The following is a 17876-nucleotide window of genomic DNA, read 5'->3' as shown; positions in this document are numbered from 1 at the left end:
TGGGACCAACAGATTCTCTCACACCACGTGCTCGGAGGCGAATGCACTGCACCGAGTCCGCTCGATCGAAGGCACGCACATTTTAAGAATGAAATATCATCGGAGCCCGAGACACTTTTAAATGGTTTACCAGCTGCCAAAACCAGAAGCAGTCAGTGACGCCACCATTTTGGGATGAGCAAAGAAAGGCTAAGGATGGGGGACGTGTTCCCAAGAAAAACCTGACGAAGGAAGAAAAGCTCCACTGAGCCTGGAAGGGCAGGGCTAACCTTGTCCGCAGCCCCCGGAACACCACGAGCGAGAGGCCACACAACTAGGCAAAGGTGAGAAAGCCAACATCCTCCGAGTGTCCCTCCTGTGATCTGCAACACTGGCCCTAACTGACCTCCACAGATACTCTGCGGCCACATATCTCGCCTTGACCGTCTTTAAGCAGGCGGGGGAGGGGAGGAGAGGAGCAGTGAGGAGGACGAGGAGACCAAACACTTATTAGTCAAGGTTCTCATCAACCAGTGATGTTCCCATCATGCATCGGCCCAGACTCACGGTTCACCTTCCTCTTCCTCGACCCCGGAAGGGACCGAGCAGGGCTCGTGAGAGCCTGTCAACCTACCGCTCAGGTCGCTGTTGGAGATGCGCAGAGAGGCGTTCTCGGACTGCAGCGAGCGGTTCTTCTCCAGCAGCAGCACCTCCAGGGGCTTGGATGCGTCCTAGACAGGGCAGAGTGGGGCTCACTGCGGGCGGCCACCCTCCACTCCTCAGGCCTCAGACCCTGTGACCACACTGCTCTATGGCTTCCCACCCAACATGTTATGGAAATCTGACTTCTCCCGATGGTGATTGACACACGCATGGAAAACATTCAAGTTCCTTTCCAAAAGAATTCATTCCAGTTGTAATAATTTTTCTTCTTCTACACAACTATTCTCTATTTTGTCCCCAAATTCAAGTGGTATAAACCTGTGTCTCATCTGGCAATAGGACTGGCTGCAGAGCCATACACCTGTCAGAAAATCATTGTAAAGGTGCCAGCCACAAAGAGTCAGCTGTTTTATGGGCATCAGGAGCAGGATTCCATGAGATTACTTAAATTTTAATTGGCTACCAGATTACCAAGTGCTATTGTCACCTTGCCTCTGTAGATAATAAAAGCTCCCAAGCCAGCCTTTCTGGGCTGATCTTTAACACAATCTGAAATTGTTTTTATTCAAGTTCTTTGTACCAACTTAAATCACAATTTCACCGAAATTGAGTTACCAGTTTGGAAAACACTAACTTTTCTTTTTAAATAAAGACAAACTGCTTTAACTTGGTTAAGTGTTCTTGAGGCATGATTGGCCAGCTAAGGGCGAGAGGTCTCACAGAAATATCGAGATAGTGAAGCTCGCCTAGAGACAAACAGTGACATGGCCATGCGGACACTCATACACACTAAAAGCAAAGTGAGACCATGTACCTGTGTCCCAGCTCCCTCAGACGGTGCAAACTCCATGGACTTCAGAATACTGCAAAGAGCAAGACAGAGTGGTTATTTCCTACTCTGACCTTTGTTCACAGCCATACTAATGAGCATCAACATCACAGTTTCCTGCTCTCCAGGACCAGAGGATCTGACAACTTTAACAACTTCCCTGGCAGCATTATAATCTGATAATGGTCTCTAGAATAACTACTCAACTAGCAGTTGGCCAGCAAAAGTTTCTTGCCCGGCATGTAAATCATTCCATATGGAATCACACCAGGTCTGTTCAGAGTATAATTTTAAAGTTGAACACAGGCATAACATTGATGCAAGTGGAATGTATTTGTAAAGCCTAGTGGGAATGAAAACGCTGGTACAAGGAAGCCAGAGAGAGAGAAATCTCAGCACCGTAGGGCTGTCACCCCACACGCTCAAGTGGTAGCTGGCACCTGGGCACAGGGAAATGGGCAAAGAGCATGGCCCCACACCTGGATGGCTCAAAAGCTGGCACAGACCTTCTCTGCAGCCCTGGGCTGGGGAAGGAGCATCATTGCAAAGATGTGGGAGAGCAGGTTTATTTTTCCTTTGTTCTCCTTATCATTGAAATCACACCAGCCTCTAGCTTGCTTCAACAAGCCTGAGAGCTGAGTGAGGTCAGGTGCCCAGAACTGCTGTTTCCAGTGTTTCTTTAGCATGGACATCGCTTTCTTTCTGTGAGTCTATTGGGGAGGAAAGGGCAAGGGAGTCCATGTGGGTGCTCCCCTCACACACAAGGAGGGAAGGCGGTAATGAGGGCGGGCTGCGCATCTCAGGCACGGGCCACCTGAGTTCTGCCAGCATTCTCAAAGCCATGACGTCAGCCTCTGCCCTCTTTAAGCTCCATGGAAGTGTCACCAGGAGAGCAGTGTGTAAAAATGCCAAGGGTCCCGGGAGACCACTTTCTACCAAGCCACCACGAGGATCAGCAGCAGCCGACTGCTCTTAGTTTCCCTCTGGTTGTACCTTCGCAGTGGTCCTTGTCATGTAAACTAACAGAACAGCATGCCAGGAGCTGATGTGGGCAGGCCGTGCTGTAGGAAACGCTAAAGGACTTGGCCTCGCCCACCAGACAGATGCCTGGAACGTGCTCTTTCTTGGCAGCCATTAGTTTGCTCACAACTATGTGCTTGCCTGAGAGCTTCCTCAGGACCACACAAGAGAAGACGGAGTCTCCAAGTTCATACTGAAACACCGGTGTCTCTTCATGGAGTTAACAGATATTTACCGACGACTTATGTGCCCGTCATTGGAGAATCGGAACCACTCCTCTCCTCATCCTCATGAACATTATAGGCTCTTTTAGGGAAGACAAAATCCAAAGAGCACGGGAAAGAGAAAACCTGTGGGGCCCTTGGCAGGAGAGACCTCATTAGGCTGGAGACAAGGTCTGTCCGTGGAGGAGTTAAGAGTCAGACGGGCCTTAAAGGAACAGGATGCTTTACAGGCCGCTGCAGGGTGTGGAAACCCCGGCATAGATGGGAAGAAAACGTGAGCATGTTTCTGAAAAAGCACTGAAATCACTAGGAAGTGGGAGGCCAAGGACACATTTTATCAGAAAAGCCACCGAGTGGGGTGGCTGTCGGATGCTGACGTGGTGGTGGGGGCTGTGGTGTGCAGATGCAACAAGAGGGCTGGCAGGAAGGTGGAGGGTGCTCTGGGAGGAGTGAGGGCCAGTGAGGCAGGTGGGCAGACAGGAGGGACAGACCAGGGATGAGCTACAGGCTGGAGTCAAGGAGCCTTGGTTCCTGGGAAAGGAGGTGGTCGGAGTGGGGGTGTGGGACTGATCTCAGCCTGGGGACGAAGGGGTCTTGGGTGAAGGCCTTCACATCAGTTCCTCTGATTCAACACTAGGAGGTGGCACCCATTTTCTTTCTTTTGAGGAGGGAAGAAGAGGGAAAGGAAGGGAAGACTGGATAGGAAGGCAGGTACAGAAGGCCAACCTGGTAAAAAATACACATCCCTGAGTTGGAAACGGGGTGGGGGAGAGTACAGGGCTTGAAGAAGCTAGAGCTGCAGAGATTAGGGGTCGGCCAAGAAGGTCCTGGCAGAGGCTGTGTGGCAGAGGGAGTGAGGCTGCACAGGACTGAGCAGAGAACCTGGAGGCACCTCACCAGGGAGGCTGGGGTCATGGCTGAGGACAGCTCCTGGACGAGGCGGCAAGAAGGTTCCTAGCAGACCCGAGGAACGGGATTAAGAACACAAAGAACAGCATGGCAAGTTGTATATACTCATTTTAAATGGAGAAACTGAAAAAGTCAGCAAGAGAAAGGAGCCGATAGAATAGCAGGAAGGAGTAAGAAGGGAGGGAGCCAGGGACCAGGTTGAGGGGTCAGCATGGGGAGATGGGAGAAGCCAGGACAGGAGTGATTTCAAGGCAAAGGGGGAAGATGCAGGATGTCTGTCTCCTCTGCAGAGCAGAGCACAGGGTGTCTGCTGAGGGCTCAGGTGGGGACAAAAAAGGGTCCCTGGGCAGCACAGAGCCAAAGCAGCAGTGGAGAGAACACAGCCTGCAGGGACCGGCTCACACACCACAGTGAGTTCCTACCAGGACTTGATGACCTGGCCATGGAGGCGGGGGAAGTCCAGGCAGGATAGGGTGGGCTGTGTGCTCTCTGAGGGGCTGCCCATGAGCTGCAGGCTAGGGGGGGAGGTTGTGAGCTCGGAGGGTGCTAGAACTGGGGGACAGGTTAGGGCCTAGAGCCTGGGAGCTGCAGGAGGGCCAAGAGTAGGCCCCAGGGAAGGAGTCTGAGGGTGGTGGGCCCTGAGGAGGGAATGTCTGAGCTTGAGAATGTAGCACTAGCACAGAAGGGACAACACACTCTCAGATGCTGCCTCTCGGGTGGGGAACTGGAGGTTGGGAGACAAAAGTCCTGGAGTCTAGGCAGCCAGGGAGGTGGGAGGCCAGGTGTACTCTTTCAGGCGGAAAAGTTTCCTTGTTCTGCTTCTGCTTTGGGGATTTATAACTGAAAAACAAGCTCATATTTTATAATGTCTAAAATGGTAATAACTCCCAATTCTGTGCATACTGGTATACTTAAAATGCAGTTTTATAAAAAGCCCAATAATTCAGGCACAGGCCTCAGGGCAAACACCCAGGGCGGCCCAGAACATGGCCCTGTGGTGCGGCGTCTGCCGATGCCGCGACCAATGATCTGAGGCTGCCCGCTCATTGCCATGGTGTTTTTTAGCAAATGTCCCCAGTGAGCTCTGGCTCATGAGTGGCTGAGCAGGCATCTCCACACTTACTTGAGTTCTTTCTTCACCTCTTCATAGTCAGCCTGTCCTTTGAGTTTTTCTTCCAGTTGCTGAAAACAGAGGAATTTTATTAGTCACCATGTCTGAAATAGGTCAATGGACTCTGCTATAAACCGAGTGTTTGTGTCCTTCTGCCACCCTCCCCTCTTCCTGGCAATGCATATGTTGAGATCCTCACTCCCACTGTGATGGATCTGGAGATGGTGATTAGGTCATGAGGGTGGAGCCCTCATGAACGGGATTAGTGGCCTTATAAAAGCGGCCCAGAGAGCTCCCTCGCCTATTCTATTCTGCCCTGTGCAGACACAGAGAGAAGAAGGCAGTCAGGGAGGAAGCTCTCACCAGACACCAAATTTGCCAGTGCCTTGATCTTGGATTTCCCAGCCTCCAGGACTGAGAGAAATAAGTGTTTATTGTTTACTAGAGGCCCGGTGCACGAAATTCGTGCGGGGGGGGGAGGGGCGGGGAGTCCCTCAGCCTGGCCTGCACCCTCTCCAATCTGGGACCCCTGCGGGATTGGGCCTAAACTGGCAGTCAGACATCCCTCTTGCAATCCGGGACTGCTGGCTCCTAATCACTCGCCTGCCTGCCTGCCTGATCGTCCCTTAACTGCCCCCCGTGCCGGCCTGGTTGCCCCCTAACTGCCCCCCTGCAGGCCTGGCCGCCCCCTAACTTTCCAAAAGGAAGTTGGACATCTGGAAGATGTCCGGTTGACCTGGTCTAATTAGCATATTACCCTTTTATTAGTATAGATAAGTTCCCCAGTCTATGGTATTCTGCTCTGGCAGCCAAATGGACTAAACAGATTTCACTGATTACATTCCCTGTAAAACATCCAGCGGTCCCTGAGAGGGAACACAAAAATGTACAAATGAAAGTTGATAACGTGTGGTGTCGTCTTTTGTTCTTTACTCTGTGGTCTGGTGTGAGCATGTATGTTAGTGGACACAGGCATTCACACATACACACACACATGTTAATATAAGGCTGTAACATAAAATTTGGAAAACAATAAGGAAAAGGCCATTTTGTACGAATACCATGAAATGACAAACAGAATTAAGAGACGCTCTGCTAGTATTGTAAAAACAGCAAGTGGCTTTTCACAAACCATGTTTGGCTAGCTGATGCATATAGTCAGTTGTTAACACCCTTGGTGGGACCCTGCAAACCAAAGATATAGCCCCTTTGTTGTTGAGGCTGTCATCAGATAGGCATCAGGAAAAAGCACTTGCAGGGGCTCTTAGGAGCAGAGGCCTGTTCAGCTGGGTGGTCAGTGTTTCCCTGACAGTTCTGAACCCTGTGGGGAGGGCCCTCCAAGGGTGCCCTGGCCAGCAGGGCCACAGCAGATCCCCTGATGGCCCTTCAGAGGAAAGGTGAGGGGTTCTGTCCAGGGGTGCAGGGGAGTGACAGCATATTTCCCAGGCAGGACGATGCTCTAATAGGCTCCATTAGAGTCTGTGTGCTCGCTGGGCATTCACTGACGGTTTCAGCACAGAGCTCGACAGGCTTTCTTGCCAGGCAGGCCTTTGGCATAGGGAGGTCAGCAGCTGCGCTTCCCTCTATGAAGGTGTTTTGGACTAGTTTGCTTTTTTCCCTCCCCATTAGGGAGCTCTGTAGGGGAAATAAGCAGCTTAATAAAAACACAAAGACCCAGGTTGCGGGGAAGGGTTCTAACGACTTAGCGTGTTTCCAAACCTGGGGTGAACAAATTCCTGGGCCTGAATCAAAGCACCTCTCCATCTCCAGGGCTTCCATTCGCCTTTGGCTTGACCAGCCACAACTACAATCTCAGTTTAAAGACATGTGGGAACATGTTGGAGTTGAGGGAGGAGATGCTCATGTGGCCATCAGCTTGGACATTTGCCCGAATCCCACCCTGCTCGCTGTTTCAAGAATTCAGGTGGTCTATAAACAAAAGTCATTTAGTCCACTTTTCTACTGCATTTACTGGCAGTTTGGTGTATTTTCCATTGCGTAAAATTGTGCTGCCCTAGTTCCTTTATAAGACCTCTTGCCAATGTTATGTTTATAATGGTTTCCCAGCCATAATCAAGCAGGGGGTAGCATGCACTCATTTTCTGACAAAAGAATCTCAGAAGGTGCTCATGAAAAAATGATTACTTCATTCTTCTCTTTATGGTGGAATAGCAGGAAGCACTAATGTGCCAACCCTCCCAAACAAAAGATTATCCAGTGCTGCTGGGATACAGAAATACCTTTCAGACTGAGGAATTCACTGACGCTGGATACGAAACACATAAAACTTGGTCATGTTCAGAGATCAGGAGAAAGGAAGAAAGGCAGCGAGAGGGGAAAACATGGAGCACTTCAGAACCCAGCATGTCAGTGAACCTGGAGTCAGTTCTGTCTCTTGCAACCTGGGTGACCTTGGACATGTCAATAAACTTCTGGTCTATAGAATGGGATAGCAGCAATGACCTTAAAGGGTTTAGCTAAGGGGCACAAAGGCAAGGACATGGTGCAAATGTTGGCACGGTGGGCCTCGGATGTGGGACCATTACCATCGCCAAGTCCCAGTCCACTTTCCTGAGAGCACAGTTGCAGGTCTTTTTTGCAGACCTGAGGTCGGCCCCGATCAGAAGGCTCTAGGACTGGAGTCTGTCATTTGGTTGGGTATAAGCATTCACTGAGGACTAAACAGCTTCCACTGAAATTTCTGCCACCAGCTTAATTAAGAACCCAAGACCACGCCTCTGAAGCTCTGACAATGTCTCTGCTCGTTGGGCAAATGGATGGAGGTCTGACCAAGCTTGTCCTGACCTGTGAGCACTTCAGCCTGTCCCCACAGAAGTCTCCACAGAGTGCCAGGAAGCACAGGTGGGGCTGACCACTGGCCTCTGACACCGTAAATGCCATCAAGGAAGAAAGACCAAACGTCCTCAGCTCAGTTCTGTGACTAAAAACTCCTTGCTGAGTACCTAGAAAGCCTACTTCCAAGCCTCAATCTGGAAAGGGCAACAGGTGCTTAACCTGCCGTTCTCACCAAAGATCCCTCTCTCAGAATCGCTAATGTTCACTGGGTAGGCCCAGTTCTATGCTTGGTTCTGCATCTTGCTATCTTACTTAATTGTTGCAACACCCTGCAGAGGCATCTATCTGCCCAAAGAAAGAAAAAGAATCACTGAGTTCTACAATCAGACCTCGTCAGAGCAGAGGCTGCCCTGCCCGCCTGCAGCAACTCTGAGAGGAAGTGAAAGGCTGGTGTGCTGAGGCCAGACAGTGCCTGCTGCAAGGCTGCGCTGAGCCTCACAGGCCGGACGGCAGCTCTCAGATGCAGGGAGACCTTCACAAGACACTTAACTTCTCTAGGCTTCAGTTTGTTCATAAATGGGGGCTGTGATGCACATAGTACCATGCTTCTGCGAGGCTTCAATGAAATAATGCATATTAAGTGCTTAGTGCAGTGCTTGGCACATGGTAAAGCACTCAGCAATGGCCGTTATTATTGTTTCCCTAGTTATTATTACTTTACCCTTGGATGTGACTAAATTGTTTCTGAAAAGGCTCTGTGGTTCTGAATCCAGGGGCTCTGTTTATGAGGTTCTCCACTTCCCAATGTCATCTCCCAATGTCCCCATTGTTCTGTGGCAGATACATGGGGAAGGAACACAGATGCCTGGACCGATTCTGGCTCTTAAGTGCTGATGGCAGGAAAGTCAGCCCCATATCCAGTTCCATGAATGCAGAATTTGGAAGCCAGATTATCTTCCTGAAAAGGTACTTATCTAAGCAACACACATGGGCTTTATACAGACAGGTGAGAAATGGCCACATGTCAGAAACAGGTTGCTAGCCCAGGCTGAGTTGTGACCTTGGGTGATGGGCTTAGCAAGCAAGCAAGCAAGAATGTACTGGCCGCAGCGCACACACTTGGGAGAGTGAAATGAAGAAGGACATAGAACGGTGGTTCTCAACCTTCCTAATGCCGCGACCCTTTAATACAGTTCTTCATGTTGTGGTGACCCCCAATTTCATTGTTACAAATTGAACATAATTAAAGCATAGTGATTAATCACAAAAACAGTATGTAATTATATATGTGTTTTCCGATGGTCTTAGGCGACCCCTGTGAAAGGGTCTTTCTATCCCCAAAGGGGTCGCCACCCACAGGTTGAGAACCACTGACACAGAAGAAGTAACAGGAGAATCTAGGCTGGGTTGCTTTGGTTCACTGAGAAGAAAGGGGGTTAGCCTGGGATGAGCTGCTACTGCTCATTGCTCCCCTGGTTGCAAATCTTGTGGGGTCCCTTCGAGTTTAGGAGAAGTAGGCCTGTGGGGGAAAGGAAGGGGGAAGACAATGGCACGGGGTTCCTGTAGGGGAGAGGGCACTATATGAAGTTCTTAAATTCCTGGCTAAGACTCAAATATAAGAAAATTTAATTTAAAGTGCAAAGTATTTTGGTGTGTAGCAAGTTAGGCACTACACTTATAAACGATACCTTAGTCAAGTTATACCACAGGGCTTTCCCTGCTCTGGGGCTGCCAACTTAAGGGGCCTCTGGCACGGGACACAAATACAAAGACCCTGGGAAAGGCCTCATCTTCCAGGCCACACAGCGCGGGGTCAAGGCAGCAACACCTCTTTGCAATAAACAGACTGTGGGCCAGAGAGGTGACTATGTTGCAGTTTGCAGACAGCTCCACCTTCCTCCTCCAGGATGATCAGAGCTAGGTTCTTGGCAGTGCTGTCTGGAGACTGACAGTTCAGGTGTCGGTGTGTGACGCCTGGTACTCAGCTGGAGCCCTGGGCTGAGGGGCCACCAGTCGGAGCTGAGCAAGTGTGACTGGGTTCCCTGGTCCAGGGCAGGGGTCTGAGGCATAGCTCCTGGGGTTGATACAGATTTTCTGGGGTCTAGGACTAGGCAGTGTAAGCCTCCTTTTCACCTAAATGGGGACCCCCTTCAGTCCCCACTGTTCCTCGGTGAGAGGTAGCATCTGCTGATGCTGGGCAAGGGGGAGAAGCCCAGGGATGGCTGGGTGGGCGCTGTGCACACATGGATGCTGAGAATTCAAGACAAAAAGAGGAGACCACAGGCCAGATAGGGGGTTGGCAGGGAGAGTGATGGCTATGTTGGAGCGCTTGCTGCAGGCAGGAGAAGGGTAGCTCTGGATAAAGGCCCTTCTATGGTAACCCTGTTACAGGTCACCTCCAACTTCCTCAAGCTGTGATCTAGGTGTGACCCAGGCACAGGGCAGAATGGTGTCATCACACAGCAGGAGGGTCCTGGCCCAATATAGGCCACCTGGACATTGCAAGTCATGGTCAGCTAAGGGTGCTGCAAGCTGGGGACTATGCAAGTGAAACACCAGGATTTACTCACAAGTGACTAGAGCACATGCATCTTCCTAAGAGGATTCATTGTAGATTCCCACAATTAGCTCCCTGAAGCATCTCCAGTAACACCCACTGGTTCACAGCGATTTACAGGACACTACTTGAAACCTCCAGCTCCTATATCAATCCTAGCACAGCCCCTTTGGTTTCTGGAGATTGCTCCCCCTAGGCCTCACCACTGCTCCCTGAGTGGTACCATCTTCGCCCTTCCTCCTCCCCAGGGAAAGCTCACTGTCCTTCCTCCAATCTGCTCACAGTGCCTTCAAGACCCAACCAGGGCGAGGCTCTGCGAGGCTCGGTCCTAGGCTCCTCTGCTTTCAGGATGCAGATGCTCGTGCCGTCCAGGGTAAGTCTCCCCTATGGTGGTGGGTGGGTGCAGTGGAGGCACATGCATGGGTCTCCCATATACAGCGCCGGGCTAGAAACTACAGGGCCTGGCCTCTCCTAACGTCAGTGACCTCCTCCACAAAGCAGTGATCATCATGACCGCTCACCTAGTGAGTGTCAAATGGGATGTGGATGTTAGAGCTTTATACACTGCGATGTTGCTAAGATGCTTGTTAAAACATGATAGAGGGCAGCCTTTATGCAGAGTCAACACACTGCCTGGTGAGGAAACTTATGTAACCAAAGAGGCAGCGTTCAGAATTAAAGGCATGGAATGACTGTAGAGAAGCAGTAATCAGTCTTTTGTTCCTGTCCAACCTCCTGAGGGACACAGCAAGCTCTACAGCGGCTCAAGAGGACCACCAGCACGTCAGGAGGTGGGGTGAGGGACCCAGAGGGTTGGGGAGGCATGCGCAGCTTGGAGACAGTCCTGCAGGTCACTGTAATACACCTGCCCAAAGATGTAATTTCTCCCTATGGGAGACTGGCATCCTTTTAGCTATCTTTTCTCATAAATATAATTTTAAATGGAAGCTTTTGGAAGCATTGTTTTCTGTGCTATAGTGAACATAATGTAGGTGACTGCCTAATCATACTGCCTCTATTTTTAAAAAATTTATTTTATTTTTATCTTCACCCAAGGAGAATATTTTTCCCATTGATCCTCTACAGAGAGTGGAAGGGAGAGGGGAAGGGGAGAGAGAGAGAGATAGAAACATTGATGTGAGAGGGACACATTAACCCTTGCCTCCCACACATGCCCTGGGGGTGGGGAATGAACCTACAACCTAGGTATGTGCCCTTGACCTGAATTGGACCCTCGACCCTCTGGTGTGCATGCAGGCTGATGCTCTAACCACAGAGCACACTGGCCAGGGCTATACTGCCTCTGTTTTCAAGTATCCCAACAGAAGACCACAGAATAGAGTTATCAAAAATAGCAGCCCTGTAACAGCAGTGGGTTATTTCATCAATTACGAATACAGAATTGTACGTTACAAGTAGCACTGTGCTTGAGCACTGGTAGGTGAAGCAGGAGGAAACATCTCCTGCTTCTGAGTCTATTTCCATGTCTATTTGACTGTATACGGAGAGTGATGCGTTTATGGTGAACTTGGCTTGAAAAAGCGAAACACGGGGAGGGAAAGACTGGTAAACATCCAACTGTCAATTTAGCCCCAAAACATCACAAATCAATTGTCTAAGACTAAGTGAAGGGAAGAATCTAAATCACAGAGATTGGGAGCTTCAAGGAGTTAAGGCAGGTGACCAAATTAGCCCCCAGAGCCATCCCATTACAGACAGCACCACAGTGTGCCGGCAGAGAGACCAAAGACTCCCAATCATCTCAAGTCTCAAGATTCTGCCCTTATGCCGCCTGCCCTTGTGACACCAACTGCCCACATTCCACCGGTGACTGCCATTAGCATTTGCCTCAAAGGCCATTGTTAATGTTCATGGCAAAGCACCCACAACTCCAAGATGCTGATGTGGCTGGAAGCTGCAGCATCCTCAGACTGATCCCAATTTGAGCCCCACACAGTGTCCCCAAAGCTGGACAACATGGTCCAAGATGGAAAGGGCTGGGGGGAAGGGGAGGAAAGGGGTGGGGAGGGAGGAGGAGAGAAGAGCCCCGGGAAGTTCAGGGACGGCTCACTGCTGCTTCTGTGCAGCCACCACCACTGGGTCACAGACCCCTGTTGCAAAAGCATCGGGCTGTCAATATGACAGGCCTCATTCATAAAATAGTTTCCTAATAATTGTACCGCTGCCTAGTTTAGATTTGAGACTATAAATTATACACATTAGGGGGGGAAAGAGCCCTGGGAAGGTATCTCATTCAATTAACCTTACTCCTTTGGGGAAGGCTAATGCCTTTTGTGTGTAGGTTCGATATTGGGGAGGTCTTCACTCCTGGCGAGAAGGGGTTAAGATAATTAAAACCAGAGAGGTCTTGTTACTAGAGGATATGTTTTGATTATTAGATCAGATGAAGATAAGGGAGCAATAATTTTGGAAGAAGTATTGCCGAATTGTTTCATTAACTGCTCAGTATTAAAGATTTCCCCCAAGATATGGATAAAGAACATTAATTTGTGAAAACTGTGTTTCATTTTTTGTGAAGGCAAACATTAAAACCTTAACTGGTTTAGAGGAAATTGCTCTAGAATAAAAAATGCAAGCTCTACAGCCTCCCTCTTATGAAGTCCAATGCAGAATGCATTTGAGTCAAACCCTTTAATGGTAACAGAGGAGAGAGAAAGGCAAATTATCTAATAATAATGCCAATGCTAGGGTCAGAAATAGCTGTAACATGAGAAAATTAGATTTAATCTAGAAATAAAAAATGAGCACTAGTACTCACTGAGCAGGCTGATGAAAGAAAAAGACACAATGAAGAAATAAATGCCATGGCTGATGACAAATGTGACTAGGCCTCACACATCTTCCCAGTCACAGGACTATCTCCCCCAAGAAGCCCAACCTGGCAGTTTCTTGGGCTGTGGATGAAACCTATCCCAAAGAGGCAAAGGAGAAGCTAGCGAGGGAGGGCTGTGGGTTCTGCCAGTGCCAGCGAGTTGCCATGAGGACAGACTTGTTGGTACTTAGCTCTGGGTCAGAAACATGGTCATGTGTCAAGAAGAAAACTTTCAATGACAAAAGAAAATCAAGATGGCCCTACGACATTCTAGAATTACTCTATATAAGAAAAAGTTGTCCTGACATTTTTATAATTAAGCTTGATCCACCTTATTTAGCATACAATGATTATACTTGGCATTCATTCATTCATTCAATCACGCATCCCACAAATGGATGCTGAGTGGGGGGGCAGGCGGAGGCCCAAGTGGGCCTTGTGGAGGGACAGCAGAGTGGAGAAGGGGAACGTCTGGCCTGGGAGCAGGGGCCAAGCCTGTGCTGGTAAGATACTCTGAGGCTCTCTGACTCCGACATGCTAGGAATCTAGGGTCCCAGGACTATCTTCAAATTACACTAAGTAACTTCAAATGATAGGAAATAGCTTAAGTAAAGTATATATATTTCAATATAATGAAAAAGATTCCAGGTTCTGAATTTGGGACACAAAGTTATGAGAAACCTCAGGAGGACCTAGCTTTTGTCTGGGCTGCTGTGATTCTGCCTGGGAGGAAAGAGGCCAACTGTGTGAGCTGTGTTGAAGTAACACATTGTAGGCAGCTGTGGTGTGTCCCAGGCCTGAGGGACAAAAAATGATCGTGCAGCTTGAGAGTAAGGCCCAGGGGGCTCGAGTACCTCTTGCTTTCATTTCATCTGGGCACAGGCAGAGGTCACATTTCAGTGTGCCTGGGCAGCCCAGCAGAGCTGACTAATGGCATGTCTATGCAGACAGCCTGCGAACTTGACAGCCCCTCTCACCCACCCAAGAAGCACACAGAGCCTCCAGGTCCAACACTGCCAGCCACAGCTCTCAGGTAGAAAAGCAGTGCCGTGGGTGGGCGGGCACTGAGGATGGGGTTTCTACCAAGTGCTGAAGGTGCTGCCCAGGCTGGAGCTGGCAGAGGGGTTCAAAGCCCACCTCCCTGCCTTGGGTGCCAGGACTCTGCTTTTAGCTGCTTCACAGAGGTTCAAGGTTGCCATATTTGTTGACAATTCCAGATGTGATGCCTTCCAAAAAAGAATTCTGATGGAATTTAGACACCCATGCTTCTGACTGAGGTCCTCCAGGAAGCCTCATGCCATGTCATTCTGTTCTGACTGGAGGGAAAAACTTGTTGATGGTTGGAGCTCAGACTAAGAAATATCCAAGCAGTCACTTTTGCTTTTAAAAGAGATCGAATTTTAACCATTACCTTTGCAGACCACTAAAATGAGAATACCTGTGCAATCAAGGCAGGGCCAGGAAGGCAGTTTCTGAGATAAGGCCTCCTGCCATGGTCACTACACCCATTGGGCATCCCAGACGCTGGGCAGAAGCGACCATTGAAGAGCTCTCAGGGTGTCGGTGGGGAGCCAGAACCATCATTGCAGGCCAACCCCAGGCTCCCTCCAGGGCCGTGTGCGGAGGAAAGCAAAGGGTACGCAAGTGCACGTCCAGCCCTCCCTTGCCCGCCGGCCCCCACAGTGTCCTTACTTTGAGCGTGCTGTTCTTGGCACTCAGCTGCTGCTCGAGCTGGGAGATCTGGCTGGCGGAGTTCTCCCGCCGCTTGGTGAGGCTAGCCTGCAGTCTCTGCATGTCCTCCACCAGCTGGGCGATTTCCCGCTCTTTGGCGGCCAACTCAACTTCGAGGCTGGAGCGGGTCAGCACCTCTATGGCCTGCTCCTGGGAAGGAGAAAGGAAATGACAAAACTGCACCAGCTCAGGCAGGTGCTGGGGTTAGCTGTGCTGGCAACCGCGGCAAAAACAGGCAGATGGGAGGATGTGGACGGTGAGCTCATGGTAAGACATTACTTCTTGCCTCTGCTTGGAAGGATCTACTGACTGCCTTCCCTACACCACCCTTCCATCCTCACGGTGAGCTGCCATCCATCGGGTTTGTCCACTCAACAAGCATTTATGAGTATCAGGCACACAGCAGTGGACAAAAGGGTGGATGTCCCTTTCTTCATGGAGTTTCTAGTCAGTGGGATGGGTGGGTGGGTGAGTGCACTAAATGCATTTATTAGCAGCATAAAATGCCAGAGAAAAGCTGAAACAAGAGGTCATGGGGTCAGACTTCAGAGAGGCAGTTGGGGTTTTTAATAAGATGGTCAGTAAAAGCCTCATGAGATGGTGATATCTGCTAAGATCTAAAGGAGGCGACAGCAAGCGCCTTGCTGGTGGCTGGGGATGAGTGCTTCAGCCAGGGGAATGACAAATGGGAAGGCTCTGGAATGCTCCAAAGCATTCAGATGTTCTCCCACCAGAAGGGACTCAATGTCTTTTGGTTCCTTACAGAGCTATCTAGATGCTATGTTGTTTGACAAATTGATTTTAAGACTCAGCATTTTAATAAGAGTTAAGAGATGTGGAAGATGCACATTTGGGATTTCTTTGCTTAAAAATTCTTATGATGATTGATTTTTTTTTTTAAATCCTCACCTGAGGATATTTTTCCATTGATTTTTTTTAGAGAGAGTAGAAGAGTGAGGGAAAGACAGAGAGAAATATTGATATGAGAGAAACACATCGACCGGTTGCCTCCTGCATGAGCACCAACCAGGGCCCGGGCCAGGGAGGAGCCTGCAACTAAGGTATGTGCCCTTGACTGGAACTGAACTCAGGACCCTTCGGTCTGCAGGCCGACACTCTATCCACTAAGCCAAACTGGCTAGGGCTGTGGTCGGCAAACTGCGGCTCGTGAGCCACATGCGGCTCTTTGGCCCCCTTAGTGTGGCTCTTCCTAAGCCTTAGGAGTACCCTAATTAAGTTAATAACAATGTACCTACCTATATAGTTTAAGTTTAAAAAATTTGGCTCTCAAAAGAAATTTCAATCGTTGTACTGTTGATATTTGGCTCTGTTGACTAATGAATGAGTTTACCGACCACTGGGCTAGGGTATGATGATTGATTTTTTTAAAAAAACTTACCCCTTCCCCAATTTGTTCATTGTGAAAAATATGTAAAACAGGGAAAAGATATTAAAAAAAAAGAGAGAGAGAGAGAGAAATTAAATCTGTAATTCCACTTCCTAAGGACCAAAGTAGTGCGTTTTCAAACTTTTGAAAGTAATGATGGCTCCTGAATGATTCTGGAAGCTTTCCTGCAGGGTGGATATACTTGGGGGCATGGCAACGGGAATGGGGAGGATAAACCTGCATGTGACAGCAGAGACTCAGGGCAGCTCACACTGCAGTGTGGAATGAATGCCATCACCCTCGCTGTCATCTGCTGCATGCCCCTGACTAGGGATTGAACCTGCAACCTGGGCATATTGAGACGGTGCTCTAACCAACTGAGATACCAGGCCAGGGCTCACTTCACGCCTTGATCTTGCCTATACTGGGGTAGAAAACAGCAGCTGCGCCCTAGCCTCTTTGGCGCAGTGGAAAGAGCATTGGCCTGTGGACCGAAGGGTCCCGGGTTTGATTCCGGTCAAGGGCACATACCTCAGGTGCAGGCTCCTCCCTGCCCATGCCCTGGTCAGGGCTCGTGCAGGAGACAACCAATCGATGTGTTTCTCTCACATCAATGTTTCCATGTCTTTCCTGCTCTCTAAAAAAAAAAATCAATGGAAAAATATCCTCAGGTGAGGATTAAAAAAAGAAGAAAAACAAACAAACAAACAAAAAAATGGCAGCTGCAGCCCCAGTTGGCAGGGACAGCCATGCCACTCTATGCATGATGTGCCTGTTACGGGGTTTTCACCTTTGGGGACAGCGAGTCACCCAGGGAAATAATTTTACACATCACCCTCCTGGGAAACTAAGGCCTTTACCATTTAAGAATGTAAAGTTTTATGTGCAAAGAAATGATTCTTTTCTGTTTCTTTGATTTGTATAATATCGATTAGAAATTAAAAAATAAAAACAAAACTCTCCTTTACCACAGAGTTAGGGGAGCACCACCCTGGATCACACTGGGTAGATCAAGGTCAGGGGCCTAAGACAAGTCTTCTGGCAGCGCCAGGGGTTAGCACCTAGAACAGTGAAAGAAGCACGCGGAGGTGAACCCCAAGGTGGGAGAGAAGGGCACAGTGGGACAGGGCTGGTGGGTCTCATCAGAAGGAAGAGGGGCTCCATTCGAGTGGATACCACAGAAGGGCACAGAGGTTGGAAAGGGCATGAAGCTGGCACAAGGAGGGACTGATGCTGAGAGGCCAGCTCGGAAAAGGGCATGTTGGTGACCGACAGAATGGTCAGCGGGTGCCAAAGCTGCCTGGACTGGTGGCACAGGCCTGGGGTGTGTGGGGGCACAATGGCAGTGACATTCGGAGAGGTTGGTCTCAGGGTGGGGTAGAATGAACCATGTTATCTAATTTAACTTATTTATTAATTTTCCAACCTGAGGGATGCCAGCCATAAAAACTGTTTCAAGTGCTCTTAGGGGAAGAGTCTGTAAAACAAGCCAAAAGGTGATCTGCGCTTTGCAACAGGCAAGCAAGTTACTATATCAGGGGCAAGTGGTTCAAACAATACAGGGTGGGCAAAAGTAGGTTTATAGTTGTGAATATATGAAACACAGAGTTTATACTTATATTATTATTTTCCATATGAAAACTATAAACCTACTTTTGCCACACCCTGTATATATAAAAACAGCAGCTCTCGGTGTTGAACCTGGGCCCAGGATGGGAACCTGGCATAGGCAGTCCCAGAGGGCCATCTGCCAAACTCCTGAGGCCCAGTGTGGCCTGGCCACAAGCTGACTGTGTGAACTAACTCAGGAACCTGGGCCACAGATTCCTCATTTATA

The 17876-nt window shown here is 49.3% G+C and overlaps 1 protein-coding gene across 2 annotated transcripts in view; it reads right to left on the bottom strand.

The window, feature by feature from the left end:
• The window catches only part of CUX1 (cut-like homeobox 1), a 339346-nt gene that overhangs the window by 72020 nt on the left and 249450 nt on the right, over window positions 1-17876 (bottom strand). The window contains exons 11-14 of one of the 2 annotated variants that reach the window (XM_014550122.1): window positions 14614-14802; window positions 4748-4806; window positions 1457-1505; window positions 614-710 (exon numbers count right to left, since the gene is read on the bottom strand). In XM_014550122.1, the coding sequence (XP_014405608.1) occupies window positions 614-710; window positions 1457-1505; window positions 4748-4806; window positions 14614-14802 (394 nt within the window). The remainder of the gene's footprint in view (window positions 1-613; window positions 711-1456; window positions 1506-4747; window positions 4807-14613; window positions 14803-17876) is intronic. The other variant, XM_014550123.1, reaches the window with a different exon arrangement.

The sequence above is a fragment of the Myotis brandtii genome, unplaced genomic scaffold (assembly GCF_000412655.1).
Source record: "Myotis brandtii unplaced genomic scaffold, ASM41265v1 scaffold583, whole genome shotgun sequence".
NCBI lineage: Eukaryota > Metazoa > Chordata > Mammalia > Chiroptera > Vespertilionidae > Myotis > Myotis brandtii.
Note: the sequence above shows the minus strand (reverse complement) of the source record. Positions and strands in the feature narration are given on the sequence as shown.